General features: G+C 33.9%; 1 protein-coding gene across 1 annotated transcript in view; it reads right to left on the bottom strand.

Annotated features, from left to right (window-relative positions):
• Positions 1-1,585: 1,585 nt before the first annotated feature.
• LOC150110127 (twinfilin-2-like) overlaps positions 1,586-17,906 on the bottom strand; it is an 84,632-nt gene continuing 68,311 nt past the window's right edge. The window contains exons 9-10 of the mRNA XM_090391600.1: positions 13,739-13,860; positions 1,586-1,839 (exon numbers count right to left, since the gene is read on the bottom strand). Coding sequence (XP_090247726.1) covers positions 1,663-1,839; positions 13,739-13,860 — 299 coding nt within the window. The 3' untranslated portion in view covers positions 1,586-1,662. The remainder of the gene's footprint in view (positions 1,840-13,738; positions 13,861-17,906) is intronic.

Here is a 17,906-nt window from a genome sequence, read left to right as displayed (position 1 = left end):
TTGCCATGTTGATGACAAAATTCATCATGATGCTGAGGTTACCAAAACAATCTCATTTACAACTTAAATGAGACTAAGTGTATATAAAATTTTCTGCATGTGTAATATCTGTTATGTCAGACAGTTAAGACCCTTGAGAGAGATTCCCATGAGGAATGTAGAGAAAAAGCGAGTTTGCAAATCTGGTCTAGCTTTTCTTAACAAAAAAACATTCTAAGGTACTTTGACAAGAATGCTATATATTGAATTTATCAGCTATATCCACAAATTCAAAGAAACTGCTGAAATGACGTTGGCCAACACAGTCTAACAAAAATCAAGACAACGTATTTTAAACCAACTATGGTTGACAGCTCAACAATGAACTACATGTTTGAAATCTCAGAATGATATGCACTAACAATCTAACAATAATTCTATCTATATCAGTTTATGTATTAGGAATCAATCTGTTAATATAAGTTCTTCAAATGAAAACATTTTATCGCTGATGCAGTATACCACAGAATATAGGAAACTATTAGAATTAAAACAATTTTTTTCAGTGTTTATTTCATTGTGGTTCATACTGGAAGTAATACATACATTATCAAAAAAAAAAAATAATAAACATTCAACAAATATTACTACATGAATGAAATCAACAGTTAGGATTACATCCTTGACTAAACTTGCAAAATTGCTATTCTATTCAATTTCATTAAGCATTGAAAAGTGTGCTATATTTATCATGTGAAGGTATCAGAGTAGAAGAAAGTAAGTAAGCAAGTAAAAATCAACTGATACAGTTGATTTTCTGATGTTATTATGGACAGGTCTCACTTGCCTGATAACAAAGACGTGCATAAGTTTTTAATCTAATTAAATATAAAGGAGAAACTAACAAGTTTAAAAAACAAACATCAGTAAACATAATTAAATTAAAATAAATATCTGAATTAAATAAATGAGTAGAAATAGGGAATGTTAAAGATCCAACCTTATTTCAAAGGCAAATATATGGAGAGACTTTGAAAGTTTTAATTGACCAGAGGGTTTATGAGAATAAAAGCCTTAGCATTAAGTTACCAGCTTGTACGACTTAAAAGACACAAGCACTACCCAGGCATCCATATAATCATATTTTATTAGTGCTTTTGATAAATGTTTTATAAAGCAGCACTCGTTGTCTTTCAGGTAGTGCAAGCAAAGATAACTTTAATGCCAAGGAATGTAGTCTCATAAGCTCTCTGGTCAAATTTTCTACATATATTCTACATATATATTAAAGATCCAACCTTTGAAATTAGATGAATCTTTAATATCCCCTATTCCTATTTATTTTACAGCACTGAAATGAAGCCATAAAGGAATGAGCTTTATGAAACTATACATAATGAATTATGCAAAAAAGATTATCTTCACGACTCGTGTTTTGAATGCACTTAATTTTTTGAAAGATATTTTACTTTATTAGTAATTCACATCACTAATGTAAATTACTAATATTATGTAAACAAGAAGTTTTTTTTTTAATAACTGCACTAAATTTTTAGAATTAAAAGAATTCATCATAAGAAAAATACTGTAATACAGTGGAAGACTGTCCAGGCACTTCAACTAGTAGATTAAATTTATCCTCCTAAGTATTAGGCATGATTAAAAGTCATGACATATGTTACTTTACTCTTCTTCCTCCTCATCTTCTCCCTCTGTCTTTGGTGTCCTAATAAGTCGCCTTGCTCCTCTGTGTCCAGGACCCTTTGGTTTGGCAAACTTCTGCTTAAAGATACTTATTTTTGGATGAAGCTCGTTTAAAAGAAACTCTTCTGTTAATTCTGAAGGATCATCAATTTCAATCTAGAAAAATGAACAAACTGAATAGCAGATATTTTGAGAAAAGAACAAAACTGAAATCTGTTGTATTGTGCAGCAAGAGTAATTTGTTATTTTTATTTTAGATAAACTTGTGCATAACATAAGGAAAAAAGATAATATGTTTATTGCTTTTCCCAGTAATTAAAAAAAAAAAATAATAATAATAAAGCTGAATATTCTATATTCAATGAGAATGAACATAAGAAGCATATTCATACTGTTAAATTGTGAATGAAGATATTTATAAGTAATAATACATCATCATCATCATCATCATCATCAAATTCCTGCCATGTACCCTCAAGGGGTGTACAGGATATGACAGTACTACACGAAAAAATTACATCATTACTAACTTCCTATCTACAATTTTCCTCCAAATCAGTCTGTTACTTGTCAAGACTCCAACATTATCAGATCTTATATTTCTATCGTCTAAGGCACTTTGTACCGTATCAATCCACCTATATCTTGGTCTTCCTCTGGGTCGTTTTCCTGCCAACCTGGCAGAGAACACTTGTTTTGCTAATCTTTCCTCTCCCATTCTATTTAAGTGACCATACCATCTGAGATTAGCTCTGCTAACGCATTCCTGGATGCTGACAATGTCAAGTTCTTTCCTAATATCCTCATTTTTAATATGATATTGCCATTGATGCCATCTGTTCACGCCTCTAATCTTTCTCAGGACTCTCATATCTGCGGTTTCTAGTCTTTGGTCAAGTGTTTTACTTCTGACTCAGCTCTCAGATCCATAAGTTAAAATTGGTTTGAACACAGTCTTGTATACAGCTAATTTAGTGTTCCGACTAATTTCTTTCTTATTCCATATGAATTTATTCAATTGACTTCCCACCATACCAGCTTTGCTGATTCTGTTGTCTATTTCTATATTTAGTTTACCATCTTCAGTAAAAATTGTGCCTAAGTAGCTGAAACGTTTTACTTGTTCCACAGGTTCTCCATTCACAACACAGTTGAGATTTTCAATGAATCTGCCTATTTTCATTGTCTTTGTCTTTTTATTGCTGACCTTCATACCATATCTATTACAACAGCTATTCAATTTAGTCAGAGAATCTTGCAGACTTGTAGCGGATTTATTTAGAAGTATAACATCATCTGCATAAAGCAAAGAGCTGACATTAACATCTCCAATTTTGATATCAGGTTTAATACCACATTCCTTCATAATGTGATCCATATAGATAATGAATAACAGAGGGGATAATGTACATCCTTGTCTCACACCAGATTTAACATTAAACCATCTTCCTGTACTTCCTTCAATTCTAATTGCTGACTCACAACTCAAATAAAGACTAAGTATTGCTTGATATAATGCCCCATTGACACCATATAACTTTAGCGTATTGAATAGCTTCTCTCTTGGCACCTTGTCATATGCCTTTTCCAAATCGACAAAACTTAAATACAGATCTTTGTTATATTCCCATGCTTTCTCGACTATTTGTCGTAAAGTGAAGATCTGATCCTGACAGCCTCTATTTGGCCTGAATCCAGCTTGTTCTTCACCAAGCTTTTCTTCCACAATTCTTCTCAACCGTTTCTCAAGTATACTTGCATAGATCTTGCCAGGAACACTCAGTAGGGAAATACCTCTGTAATTCTCACATTCAGTTTTATTTCCCTTTTTATATATGGGTACTATGAGAGCTCTACTCCAATCATCGGGAATTCGTCCCTCTGTCCAGGCTTTCTGAAATATGCAGTGCAGCCACTGTAAGACTCTTATACCACCATACTTCAGCATTTCTGGTCGAATATCATCTACTCCTGCTGCCTTTCCACATTTCAAGCCTTTGATGGCTTTTTCGACTTCAAGTATGGATATGTATTCCTGACTGCATGCCTGGTCAGTGTTTTTTTATCACTGTGCTGTCATCACTGCTTGTTTCATTTAGCAGTTTTTCAAAGTAATTACTCCATACTTCAAGGATATCTTTTTCTCCTGTTTTCATTTCACCTTTATCATCTCTAATTCCTTTTACAGCACTCTTTCCTCCATTCCTAAGCTTCTTCAACAACCTCCAGAATATTTTGCCACCTTCTTGATATTTATTTTCTATATTCTTGCCAAAGTCCTCCCATGACTTTTGTTTAGCTAGTTTTACACACTGTTTAACTTTCTTACATTTGTCTCTGTATTCTGTAAGAGTAAAAGCTGACTTATTTGCCAGGAACTTTTGATATGCTTTCTTCTTTTCCTTCACTGCCTCTTTAACTTCCTGTGTCCACCAGGGAGTTCTGATTTTTTTATCTTTGCACACAACCTCACCACATGCCTCTCTGGCAGAATCAATCAATGTTTCCTTCAGAGTTTGCCACTGAATCTCCAAGGTTTGATTCCTGTTCTCAAACTCTTTCATTTTCTTTTCAATAATATTTCTGTATTTTAGTCTACAGTTCACATCTGAGAGCTGCTCAACTTTTATTCGCTTTAAAACTTTCTTACATGTTATTCTTTTCAATATGAAATTCAATTTTATCCTGCTCAAGACTAAATAGTGATCACTTCCAATTTCAAATCCTCTGTACACTCTGGTGTCCTGCACCAGGGAGAAAACATCACTATCAACAATAACATAGTCAATGAGACTTTTCTTATTCCTAGCCTCTTCTCTCCATGTGAATTTGTGCACATTTTTATGTTGGAACATGGTGTTAGTAATAACCAGTCCATGTCCTGAGCAGAAATCCAACAGATATTTGCCATTATTATTAGCTTTGCTCTTTTCTCCAAATTTTCCCAAAATATTTTTGTATGTCTCACAATCATTTCCTACTCTACTATTTAGATCCCCAACAAGGACCAACTTTTCCTTTTTCATTGTGTCAGTTGCTTTTTCTAAAGCCTCAAAAAATTCCTCCACTTCTACCTTAGTAGAACCTTCTGTGGGACCATAGGCACAAATAAGTCTCATTGTCCAGTTCCCAATTCTCATATTTGCCCACATTACTCTACTTGAGACTGACTGCCATTCAAGAAGATTAGCCTCGTATTTTGTGTTGAATACTATGGCTACTCCTTCTTTTCCTTGATTGTTATTGCCTGAATATAACATTTTGTATTTATTGCTCAGAAAGATCTCACCAGTTTTGGTCTTTTTTGTTTCAGTCACCCCTATTATGTCGATCTGGTACTTATCTAATTCCTCAGCTAGCTCCATTTCTTTGCCATTCAGGCTTCTTACGTTGATAGTACCGATCTTTAACTCTGGTGATGTTGAGTTGGGGTTTGTTTTCAGATTTGTTCCAGTAGCTGACTTTTCGCTGTTCGCCCTGGTTCCCTGGCGAAAACAACGGGGGCCTTGTTTAACCGGGCGACGCCCCAGCCGGCATGAAATTTTGTCATGTTGTACCATCATTTTTTATTTTGGTTTAACCAATAAGAATACACTTTGGTCGGCTAAATCCCAAATTGCCAGCCCATCCTCGTTCGTTCAGTATCAAAGTAGATACCCAACAGGGTGCACCACGAGAAGGTGAGGATTGGACATTAGGTCAGAAGCCCTGGTCGGTTCTCCGCATTCCTTTAGAGGCTATGTGGAGGTCTCCTCTCAGTTATACAGCTTTGACCCTTAAGCACCCCAAGTAATAATTCATTCATAATACTTCATTCATAATTAACATCATCTACCATATCATAAGCAGAACTTATTTAAATTTATTTTGTTAGTTTCTTGCTTATAAAATGTTATTCATGTAATTCCTTTTTAGTTTTGTTAGTTAATTTTATTTATGTAATTTTTAAATATATTATAGACATGAAAAGCCTCTATATTAAAGTGTCATTTATTTTATTTGCTTTATTCTTTCAATAATATTAGAAACTGTAATGTATGTAATTTTAATATATCCAGAAGATTCTTTGTGATATCGTTTGATTGGTTGTTGTGAGAAAACATGCAAATTTCTCCTAGCACGTGTTGGAGAGTGAACTACTATATACGAAGAGAAAAACAAGTTTGACGTGAGCCAAACACCGGTGAGAACCAGTTATTGGCAGGAAAAAGGAAGGAGTGGATACAAAAACTAAAATAAAAAGGAGAATCGAATAGGGAAGTATAGAGAAACGGTAGCTGGAGACTGGAAGGGAATTTTGACATGCCGGAAACGGTATTTAAAGGACCGGGAATCACTTGGTATTTATCTTACCTTTTTTCTGAGTTGGATTTATACCAAAACATCCTAACGCCTAACAATGGAATAGTGCAGGAAATAGGATAATACGTATATGAAAAAGAAGAAATAGGTAGATAATTTAAACCAAGTGCATAAAGGTTATATTCTCCCGAGTCTATAAATCAGTCGTGGAAGTGGAAGATTCTTTTAAGTCTGTGTTATTACAAAGTAAAAGTCAGCAAGGACTTTTAAAATGTTGTTCGATCTCCCTATGCTATATCCTGGTAAGATTACCTTTGCTATACTTAGTGAGAAGTAACAAAAATTAATTCCGCCGATAGTATATTGTTCCTAGTTGCTGTATTCAGCGGGTCAAGATTTAATGTGTGATGTGCTAAGACTTTTCCCCTCTTCAAGTGATAAATGCTATATTATTGAATTAGGTGTTCATTGACTGAATGAGAATACTGAGAAGCCTATTTGTTGTAATTTAGGAATCTCGAACTTACAAGAACTAAAATTGATTGACTGAGCTTAGAGAAGTACAAATGAATGTTTGATGGTTCATGAGTTGTATTCATTCTGAATACCTTGAATTGATTTGATATTTAAATGTTTTGAAATATAACTTTGATCAGAGTAAAGTTATGATAGAAGTCCTTTGTAACAAGAAGGATAAGATCTGTTAAATATAATCTTTAATTATAAAGTTTGAGCTCAGTTGAGTGGTATACTAGAATCTTAATGAGAGTTTTGTATTTGTTTAATTGTAATGTCCCTGTTGGAATGCTGTGTTATGATGTAATTTATGTGACACTGCATTCGATAATTTTGTTTGAATTGAATCTTGTATTTGCCTGATTGTTTCATTGCACTGCTCATTAAAATAATACGAATCTCAGCAGGAACCCTATGTAGTAAGAATAAAAACCTCGGCCTAAAATCAGCTTATGATAACCTAATACAGTTGAAGGTTGATTTATCTAAATTGCTCTTGTAATTCAGAATATGGAGTGGTGCAGTATAATATAAATTTTCTTCATATTCAATTGATATATCAGCCTACAACTAGTTAAATACTAACAAGAGAGAGTTATAAGACGATAAAACATAATTGAGCAAGAAGTATGATACAACAATACTTCTTATGTTAAGTGATAAGTGACAAGACTTTATTACAGCTGCAAACTTCAATGAGTACTTACTAATTGAAAGTGTTTCCACTTGGTTATACTATAAATTAAAGATACCAAAAAATTATATATCCTTTATTCAAGTGTAAGAAAACAAGTTTGTGCCTGAACTATTTTCAGGACTGCGGAAACTCGTGGTAAAGGTGTATGACTTCACAACTTGCCTTAGTATCCCATAATGCAAAACATCCTTATGGGTATGCAACATTGCTGATTTTCATGCAAAATTTGTTACGGCTGTTATGCAATTTAGTTAGAGAACCCTGGAGACTCTTTAGGAGTACAACTTCATCTGCATAAAGCAAAGAGATAAGTTTGATATCTGAAATTCTAATATCCAATTTATTTAATGCCACTTTCCTTAATAACATGATCCATGCAGATGATGAATAGAGTGGAGATAATCTGCCATCTCATCTTACCCAGATTTTACATCAAACCATCTTCCTGTATTTCCTTCAATTCTAACTGCTGACTTACAACATAAATGCAATATATATTCTATATTTAAATGTGTAATATAATTATGTTTTGAAAACCTTTTCTCTGGGCATCTTTATGCCTTTTCCAGATCTACAAAACTAAAGTACAGATCCTTGTCATATTCTAATGATTTCTCAACTATTTGCCATAAAGTGAAAATCTGATTTGACAAGAATCTGTACTTGTCAAATTTGGCCAGAACCCAGGTTCTTTTCCAAGTTTCTCTTTCACAATTTTTTGCAACTTTTTTTGAATTCAAGTATGCTTACCATAAATCTTACCTGGTAAAAAAATATTTAATAAAGAAATTCCTCTATAATTCTCACATTCAATTTTATTTCTGTTTCTAATGATGGTACTATTGAGAGAGATCTACTCCAATCATCTGTAATTTGATCCTACAACTGACCAAGCCATCTGAAATATGAAGTGCAGACACTAAAAATTTTATACCTTCAAATTTAAACATTTCTAGTCAAATGCCATCTATTCCAGCTGTCTTTCAAGTTTTTGATATGTACTCCTGTTTGCATTCCTCTTGAAAACTGTTTACTATTCTGTTTCATTTAATAGTCTTTCAAAGTAATTACTCCAGACAGCTAGAATACCCTCATCTTCAGTTTACATGACATCTTTATCATCTTTGGTTCCTTTTATGGTACTCTTTCCTCCATTTCTAAGCTTTTTTCAATAGCCCCAAGAACATTGTGCCACCCTCCTGATATTTATTTTCTATATTCTTACCAAAGTCTTCCCATGACTTTTTGTTTAGCTATTTGTATGCATAGCTTAGTTCTCTTTACATTTTTCTCTGTAGGTTTTAAAAGGCACCTGCCAATTTATTTGCTAGGAACTTTCAATATGCTTTCTTCTCATCCAGGACTTCATCTTTAACATCTTGTGTCCACCATGGCAGTGTTATTTTTCTATATCTGCAGACAACTTCGCCACATAACTTCCTAGCTGAATCAATCAATGTTTTCTTCAGAGTTTGCCACTGAGACTCCAAGGTTTGGTTCTTGTTTTCAAACTGTCTCACTTTTTCTTCAATGTTTGTATAGTTCAGTTTACAGTTTACTTGTAAAAGTTGCTCAACTTTAATTTTAAAACTTTCTTACATATTGTTCTTTTCAGTGTGATATTCATTTTTATCCTACATAGAAAGTGATGGTCACTTCCAATTTCAAATCCTCTGTACAGTCTTGTATCCTGAACCAGCAAAAAGGATATCACCATCAACAATTACACAATTATCTTGTGATTAGGCTGATGCACTGATGATGACCAGTAAGTTTCTGGGTGAAATATTTGCAGTAATAAAATTACTATATTCTTGTGAATAAGTGTGTATAACGAATGTTGAAATAGCATTTGTTCCATTAAAAATTCCTGCATGTTCCATTTTGCTGTTATGCTATGCTAATTTTAATAAATACAGTATGGCCCCAAAAAAAAATAAATAAATAAACTAGTACTTAACTTCGACACTCCCTTCAATACATGCGCTATGACAGAGGTGTTCGACCCATCGATCGCAGAGCGATTTTTGGTCGATCTCTTGTGTATTCCTCCTTACTTACAAATTTAATTAAAACTGAAAACATAATATTTTATTTATCATTATTTTGTATTATTTTTAATTCGCTTTAAGTGTATTGCTATTGTTTAATTTTCGTGAAAATTGTCAAATCAGTAATTTTCTTATAAGTCTGGGTAAAATAATTAATTTGGATCAGTGGAAGTCAAAGATACGATTATAAGCAAAGTGTAAAAACTCGATTGTAGCATAAATATTAAATATTCCAAAGCACATTACATCGATTTTTTTTACTCAGGTTAAGTCCCATGTGAATATTGTAAAAAAATAAACTTTGTTTGTCTTGGTATAGTTTGCATCAGATGTTTTTGTAAATAACTCTTTTGAAGCTAACTGTATATACTGCTTTAATAAGAATATGTTAGAATGTTAAAAACAAAGGCAATGTTTTTGTTGCAGAAGCTGTACATGGCGACATTAGAAATATTGTTATTGAAACTTGTATGTATGAGAAAGGCTTGCAGGCTCTAAGCGAAAACATCTCCAAATTCAGTCATAAAGAGTTCAAACAACTTTCCGATGGCCGGCAACTTACAATCAAAAGAAAGCAGAGGAGAACAAAAGGCGTGCCAAACTTGAAACTTAAGATGAAAGACTGATACCAATTCTTTGGGGGTTGCCAAACTTCATGCGAGGTCTCAGAGGAGGCCTAATAAAGAGGGGACTGAAGCAAGCAGAAGGGGTCCCGGTTCCAGAATTGCTATCAGAGAGGAGGCCGCCCGGTGCAGAGTCACCGTCAGAGAGAGACTGCCCGGATCCACGTTGCTTGAGAGAGGAGTTTCCCGCCTCCAGAAAGGAGCTTCTCTCGAGACGTCGCAAGAGAGGACTACTTCTAGGCCGCAGACAAGGTTTCAAATTGCCAAAAGGAAGAGTTCCAATTGGCGGAAAAAAGTTTCCAGGCCAGGTTAATGTCAGACATTCACCAGTGTGTTGCATTTTTATTACAATTTGATGAATCAAATGACTTCACTGATATTGCTCAGTTAATGGAATTTATTCGCATGGTATTTCAAGATTATTCAAGTAAAGAAGAACTTTTGAAAATTATACCATTATTGGGAAGGACGAGGGGAGAAGAAATTTTTTCGGCATTTGATGAATTTGTGAAACAACACAAACTTTTGCTTTTTAAACTTGTGTCTATTACTATTGATGGTGCTCCTGCAATGATAGGTAATAAATCAGGCTTCATTTCATTATGTAAAAACGATGATGAAAATCCAGATTTTTTAACATACCACCGTATTATTTACCAACAAGTACTGTGTAGTAAAAGATTAAACACAAAAGATATTTTGGATATTACATTTAAAATTGTAAATTCTGTTCAAGGAAAAGCCCTGCAATGGCGGTTATTTAAATTACAGGCAGATGATGATAGGGAACTTCTGTTGTACAATAATGTTCGCTGGCTCAGCAGAAGTTAATTTTTAGAAAGATTTCTTGTATTAATTAACCATATAACATTTTTTCTTGATGAAAAAGGAGATATTTATCCACAATTGAGTGATAAAAGATGGTTGTTACACTTATCATTTTTAGTAGATTTCTATACGAAATTAAGAAATTTAAATTTAGAGTTATAAGGTAGAGATAAAAATTTAACTGACATGTTAAGTTCAATAACATGTCAGTTAAACTTTCCAACAATACTTACTTTTATTAAAGAAAAATATAAATGACCACGAATTTAGACATCTCCCATATTTATTAAAATTTTTTGAACAAAATCAAGAAATGCTTCGCTATGATTTAAAAAATTTATTCGAGAAATAGTATTAGTTGAGGAAGAAATCAATTCAAGATTTAAAGATTTTAATAAAATTGTAATGATTGTACCAATAATCCATTTCAAGAAAACTTGAACATCACAGAAATTTCAAATAAAATTAGGGGGGTGTTTGATATAAACCAAGCTGAAGTAGAACTTGAGATAATAAACATTCAGAATAGTTTACATTTAAAATCAATAAACAATGAAGTCATTTGGAAGTATGCACATGAAAAATTCCCAATATTAACTGATATTGCGCGAAAAATTCTGTTGTGTTTCGGATCGACATACTTGTCAGAATCCACTTTTTCAAATATGACCGTCATAAAAAATCAATTAAGAAACCAAATTACAAATGATCATTTGGATGATTGTCTACGATTGGCCACTTCTTCATATCAACTTGACTCTGAAAATATTGTGAGGTCCAAATAATGCCAAATTTCACATTAACTTTTTTTCTTTCCTTTTTTTTTAATTAACCAGCATTTCCTGTAGCTTGTGAGTTTGTAATCAATCTGTTGTTTTTTTCTAACTTTGGTTTTCGAAAATAGAGAAATAAATATTTTATTCTAATATATTTATTTTTGTTGTATTAAAATAATTAAAAGTGATAAATAAATTTTTAAATACGCAAAAAGTTTTTAGTTGTGTATTTTTTTTAGTTGTTTATTTGCATGTAATCAGATATGAGGTTGGGGGAACGTGATCTATATAAGAGAGTAGATTGGCAAATAACTTTTTATAGAAAAGTAGCTCGCATAGTAAAAAAGGTTGAACACCACTGCACTATGAGATATACCATTCAACGGCATGCACATTAATAGAAGAGCGCATGTAGAGTCTACAGCTAAATGTAGTAACTGTCATTGCTACATTTAGCTGTAGCAATGGTGTTGACGTTGAAAGAAAAAACATTTATTGTTCAGCAATATTTTCATTCATATGGAGCTAGTAGAGTAAGTGGTCTAAGCCTACGACATGTTTGTGAGTGATTTGTTCGTCATTTCCGTAAGCATGTCCCAAGCAATAATGTCATCATTGCCTTTAATCAAGAGGTTCTAACATACTGGGAGTGTTCTGATACAATGTTACTAAGAGCATTCAGGGAGACCACAAACTGTTAACACAAATGGGAATCGTGGGTGTGTGCAGGAGCAAATGTTACAGTCTCTGAAACACAATCAATGCCCAACAGCAGTAAAACTTAGGTATCAAGGTTGTCACTACAGAAAATCCTTAAGGAGCTTGGTGCCTTTCCGAATGTCATTCAGGTGGATAAGTGTTTAACAGCAATGGATTGCTCTGCATGACAGGAATACTGTGCACGTGTGCTGGCCAATGTCTATGAAGATCCATCCTTCCTTCATAATGTCTGGTTCTTGGACGAAGTGCATTTCCATCTAAGCAGTCATGTAAAGAGAAGAACCTACCGGTTTATTGGCTTCTTGAGATGAATTTTCTCCAAGAGAAACCTCTTCACAGCGAGAAGGTCACTGCATGGTGTGCGGTTTCCAGTCATGGCATAATTGGGCCCTACTTCATTGAAGAGGGTAGTGTGACCGTCACCTTGAATAGCAAACACTGCATCAAGAATATGCTAGTTACATTCACCTAGGATTTGCATAAGATGTGTTGTGCAAAAAACATTCCATTTCTTGCACAGATATTCCAACAGGACAGAGCAACCTGTCACACATCAAATGGTTCTAGAGCCTATTTATCAGAACACTTTCCTGGGGAAGTTCATATTGAAGTTCAAAGAATTTCCATACCCTTCATTTGGGAGTATGTTCAAGGAATGGGCATTCCACCATGACCCACCTTCAAACCTTGATGAACTAAGTGATAAAATTATATGATAGGTCCAGCAGATGTCCCAAATCTTGTTCTCCAAGATGATAGAGAATCTTGAACAAGGTGCCCATTTCGAGCGCATAATTTACTGTCCTTAATGATTTATTCGACCAAGATTCCATTTATAGTTGTAGATGTACATATCATCATGTATAAACATATATTTCTTTGTTAATAAACCCATTTACTAGATAACATATGTCACTGTAGATATGCAATACTTTTTTGTTTCTTTCACTATATTGCAGCTACTTTCTGACTTATTTGTAATTTTAGAACATAAAATTGCATTCTAGTTGTTTATCAACTTGAAACAGAACATTACAGCAATAGCATTCTGCTCCATAAAAATATAATACAATGTCAGAAAGTCATCCAACCATAAACAAACTTTTTTTTCTTTTTTTTTGAGCTACTAATTTTTAAAAGCCAATGGCCAAAATATTAGATTGACACATTCACACTGACATCATGATAATACCCCTTTGATATAGCAATTGTGCTGAAGATTCAATGAAAAAAAAAAAAAAAAAAGTGGTAGCATTCAGTAAATGAACAATTTTGGTATATGGATTTTCATGAGATTTGCTGGAATGCAGTTCACTGTAATGAATTCCCCACTGGTCACAATAACAAGCAAAAATAGCATTATTGCTATAGGGTTTCATATGGCTTTACAGCAGTTGTTAGTGACATGTAACAATATACTTTATAAATCTATTATAACAGTGCATGCACATAAACATTTATTATTAAAGTATCTACCATAGAAATCAATCATCTATAATTAATAAAATTTAAAAATAATATATGCAAAAAAAAAAACCTCACCTTTTTTGAAATATCAATACCAATTTTATTCTCTATTGAACTTAATAATGGACTTTTGCAGCTTGAATATAGCATTCTTTCCTTAATGGAACAATTACAGCCAGGAATAGAATAAATGAATACTAAAAAAAAAACAAAAAAAAACCTAAATATCTTTGCAACGTCATTATATTAATCAAAGTTCCTTTTAAGAAATTAAAACTTTCCTGAGTAACAGAACTCAACATAAATGTGAACATGTGATATACACAAATCTAAGTTGCATCATCCCTGTAAACACTGCCATTAAAATGCACTTTAGATAGAGAATGAGATAACAAATGGAAATCATTATACAAGCATAAATATGCATTTTGTAACTGCATTCTTATTAGTAACATTAATAATGGATGCCAAAAAAATTGCTCTTGAATCTAGAGCCATTTTGTTGCATGTGTACTACACTATAGAAATTTTTTTTTTACTAAAATAAAAAGCCAAAAGGCTTCAGTTCAATGATGCCAAATTATATAAATCAAGTAGATATTAGATCCTTCATTATTTCAAAGGTGAATGTAGAAACTATGAAAGTTTCATAAAAAGAGTTAACCAGAGAGCTTATGGGAATACACTAGCCAAAATACACACAGCATTCATGAGTTGCCCTAGCACAGACCACTTAGAAGACATGAGCGCTTGCCCAAGCATCCATATATTCACCTATTTGATCCATTTTGATAAAGTTTCACTGGCCTAACAGCTGTTTCAAACTGGTTGGTTCTCCTCAGAGACTAGGCAGAAACCTTAAGAGAGCAAAAACTCTCATTCAGTGCTAAGGAACTTAGAATGTTGAAGAGGTGTATTTTTCATAAGCAAACTCTCGGTTGGTGCATGAAGTATTTACTAAAATGAAGAGCCAAAAGGCTTCAGTTCGATGATGCAGAATTATATAAATCAAGTGGATATTAGGTCCAGCATTATTTTAAAACCAAATGTAGAAACAATGAAAGTTTCATAAAAAGAGTTGACCAGAGAGCTTACGGGAATACACTCACCGGCATTCACAAGTTGCCCTAGTGCGGACCTAATATCTGGATGTTATATAATTTTGTATTGCTGAACTGAAGCCTTTTCTACCAACTGAGAGTTCGCTTACAAAAAATACACCTCTCTGATATTTCAAGTTCCTTAGTACTGAAAGAGAGTTTTTGCTCTCTTGAGGTTTCTGCCTGGTCTCTGAGGAGAACCAACCAGTTCGAAACAGCTGTCAGGCCATAGAAACCTTATCAAAATGAACCATTAGAAGGCAAATATATGGACGCTTGGGCAAGCATTCATGTCTTCTAAGTGGTCTGTACTAGGGGAACTCATGAATGTCAGCAAGTGTATTCCCATAAGCTCTCTGGTTAACTCTTTTTACGAAAACTTTCACAGTTTCTACATTCGGCTTTGAAATAATGCCGGATCTAATATCCGCTTGATATATATATATATATATATAAAACCTGATTCTGCCACTACAATAGCCCACTTCAAGTAAAAAACACTTTTTGTTCAAGCATTCATGATCAGCAATTGAATTTGGATTGTTGATATTTCTGTCAGTTTTGAGAGAGTCACATCTGTGACAAAATTATTTAAAGAATTCTACTGAGTGATGGTATTCTTGTAAAAATCTAATGAATGTGCCAAATTGATGCATTCTAGACATAATGTCATTCTATCTAATTCTGCTATATGGTCTGACTGATAAGAAAATTAAATGATTTGAAATGTTAATAAAGATCCTTAGATACTGCTGAAATTTGTTTTAATCAGTCGCTATCAATATCTCCAATAAAAATGCACTAAATGTATCATAAATACCAAATTATATTAAATTAAATCAAAGACATGAGAGACAGTGCAACTGAGGCTACACTGACCAGAAACCAAGGGCAAAACATACATTAGATTACTGCTACAAACTAGGGAGTGTGGATAACAATACAGAGAGCATGTGTCAGCAAATTAGCTCAATGAGTGTAAGGTAAGTAGTTCTTAATGGAGGAATTTCAACTATGGAAACATAAAGTGAAAAAAAAAAAAGAGGATCTTCCATGGGAGGAGGTAATGGAAGCTCCTCTCTTCTACTAAGGGAGTACCTAATACATTGTATGATGGAAGGAACTTGAGATCTGACAATGCTGAATCTAGGACGGCACCAGAGGTTGCCCATAATGAAGATAGCAAACATTACCTATGAGAGGAAGAGAGTGATCATGCAGTCTTGATCTGGGAGAGGGCTAAGCATGTGGGTGATATGACAACAAATTTGGGTGATATGACATAAGATACTACAAGGGAAAAATGTCAGTAGTGCACAGGAAATGGTCAAGTGGATATTTTTACTAATTACATTTCATTTCATATTCCCTCCTCAACCTTTTCTTGTTTTGCAGCTCCTGCTTAATGATGTTATTCATCAATTTAACTCCCATAATATATCTTCCTGATCCTGGGCGTGTGTCATTTATGTTCCTTTTTCTGGATAAGAATTGTACATTCGATTTCACCTATATAAGGCAGGGTACAAAAGCACTGAATATAATATACTCCAGGGTGGGTCAGGAAAGTTGCATAAGCTCATTAATTTTGCAGGAGGTTTAAAGGTAGCATTATTAAGGTTGTATTTGTGTAGTATTCTGTTTATTTTATCTGATATCCCATATGAAATGGCTACAGTTTTATTGTAATCTAGTTTATTTTTATTATTAGGTGAAGTCTTGTTAAGAATTCTGTTCATAGTATTTTTGCTGTAGCCATTAAAAAATTGATAATTTTAAATTCAGGCCTAAGTGCTTGCTCACTGGAGCAAATCTTGAAAGCCCCCATCTTTTAGTGTGTTAATGACACCTAGTTTTTGTTTGGCAGTGATAAGAGTTTATGTGTATATATTGGCCAGTATCTGTAGATTACATAGCCTACACAGAGGATAATTGCAATGCAGAAATGAACATTGATATCAGAATAAGGAAGTCATTTTACTTCTTTACAAGGCTTTGATAGAGCCTCATCTGGAACACTGTGTAGAGATCTGGTCTCCTGATTTCCAGGGTGATGCAGAAAGAGTAAGGAGGATGCAAAGAAGAGTATTAAAGATGATATTAGGACTATGAAATTCTGATTATGAGAACAGAATGAGAACATGGATAATATGATAGAGACAAACTTGTGAAAGGATCACAGAGCATACCAGTAGATGGAATTTTTCAGTTTATGGAAGGTAGGCAGACAATAAGAGGGCATCAATGGAAGTTGAGAATGAATGCAGTCAAGAAAAGGATGAGAACTACATTTTTCTCTCATAGCGGTGCATGACTAGAATGGCTTACTTTTGGAGGTCGTGAGGGCAGATAGTGTGAATCAACCCAAGAGAAGGTATGGCATGTGGTGTGAGTGATATGCTGCCTCCCTCAATAAATGTAATAAATCCCTCAATGAGTTACTGGTGGTCTCTTGTAATAAATGTCGTTGCATAAAACTTCCTAAAATACAAAAAACACAAATACTTTGAAATCCTAGTTTACATCAGAGGTTGCCAATAGGTGCCACACAGGGGGGAGGGCACCTAGTTAGGACTAGTCTTTCATCCATGTGTTTCACTTAGTTTTGTGTTGCCTTTGCATGCGCGTTACAAGTCTCATATTGTCTCCCAGAAGATGTCTCTGTGAGACAAAATATTGGAAGAATTAAATATTATTTTTAATCCTTTCTCAGTGCTGTTTTACTCCACCTCCTACATGAGTTCCTCCTAGCATTTAACACATGCCTCTCTATCAATCACACTCTGACCTTGAGTTCCTTCTAGTCGTGTGTTACTTGAGGAAGCAGTCTTGCAATAGCTCAATAAATTCAACTTTTCCTTCTTCTCATGAGATTTCACTGCCACCCAATCTTCATATAATTAAAGTGTCCCATGATAATTAAGTGTTTACATCCATCAGGCTAATTTGGCAATGCACTTCATTTACACCAGCAACTGATCCACCAGGTCGGTGACAATACTCCACCACGTATTTCATCTTGTTAGACTACCTGACACATGTAGCTTCAAACTCACTGCCACATGAAACATTGTTACTAACATTAAATTCAGAACTTTCTATCCTGATCAAGATGCAAATCCTCTGATAGCATTAATAGTACA

The sequence above is a fragment of the Typopeltis vanoorti genome, chromosome 1, assembly GCF_054136105.1.
Source record: "Typopeltis vanoorti isolate ZY-2024b chromosome 1, IOZ_Tvanoo_1.0, whole genome shotgun sequence".
In the NCBI taxonomy this organism is placed as follows: domain Eukaryota; kingdom Metazoa; phylum Arthropoda; class Arachnida; order Uropygi; family Thelyphonidae; genus Typopeltis; species Typopeltis vanoorti.
The sequence above is the reverse complement of the archived record's forward strand: the minus strand, read 5'-3'. Positions and strand labels throughout refer to the sequence as shown.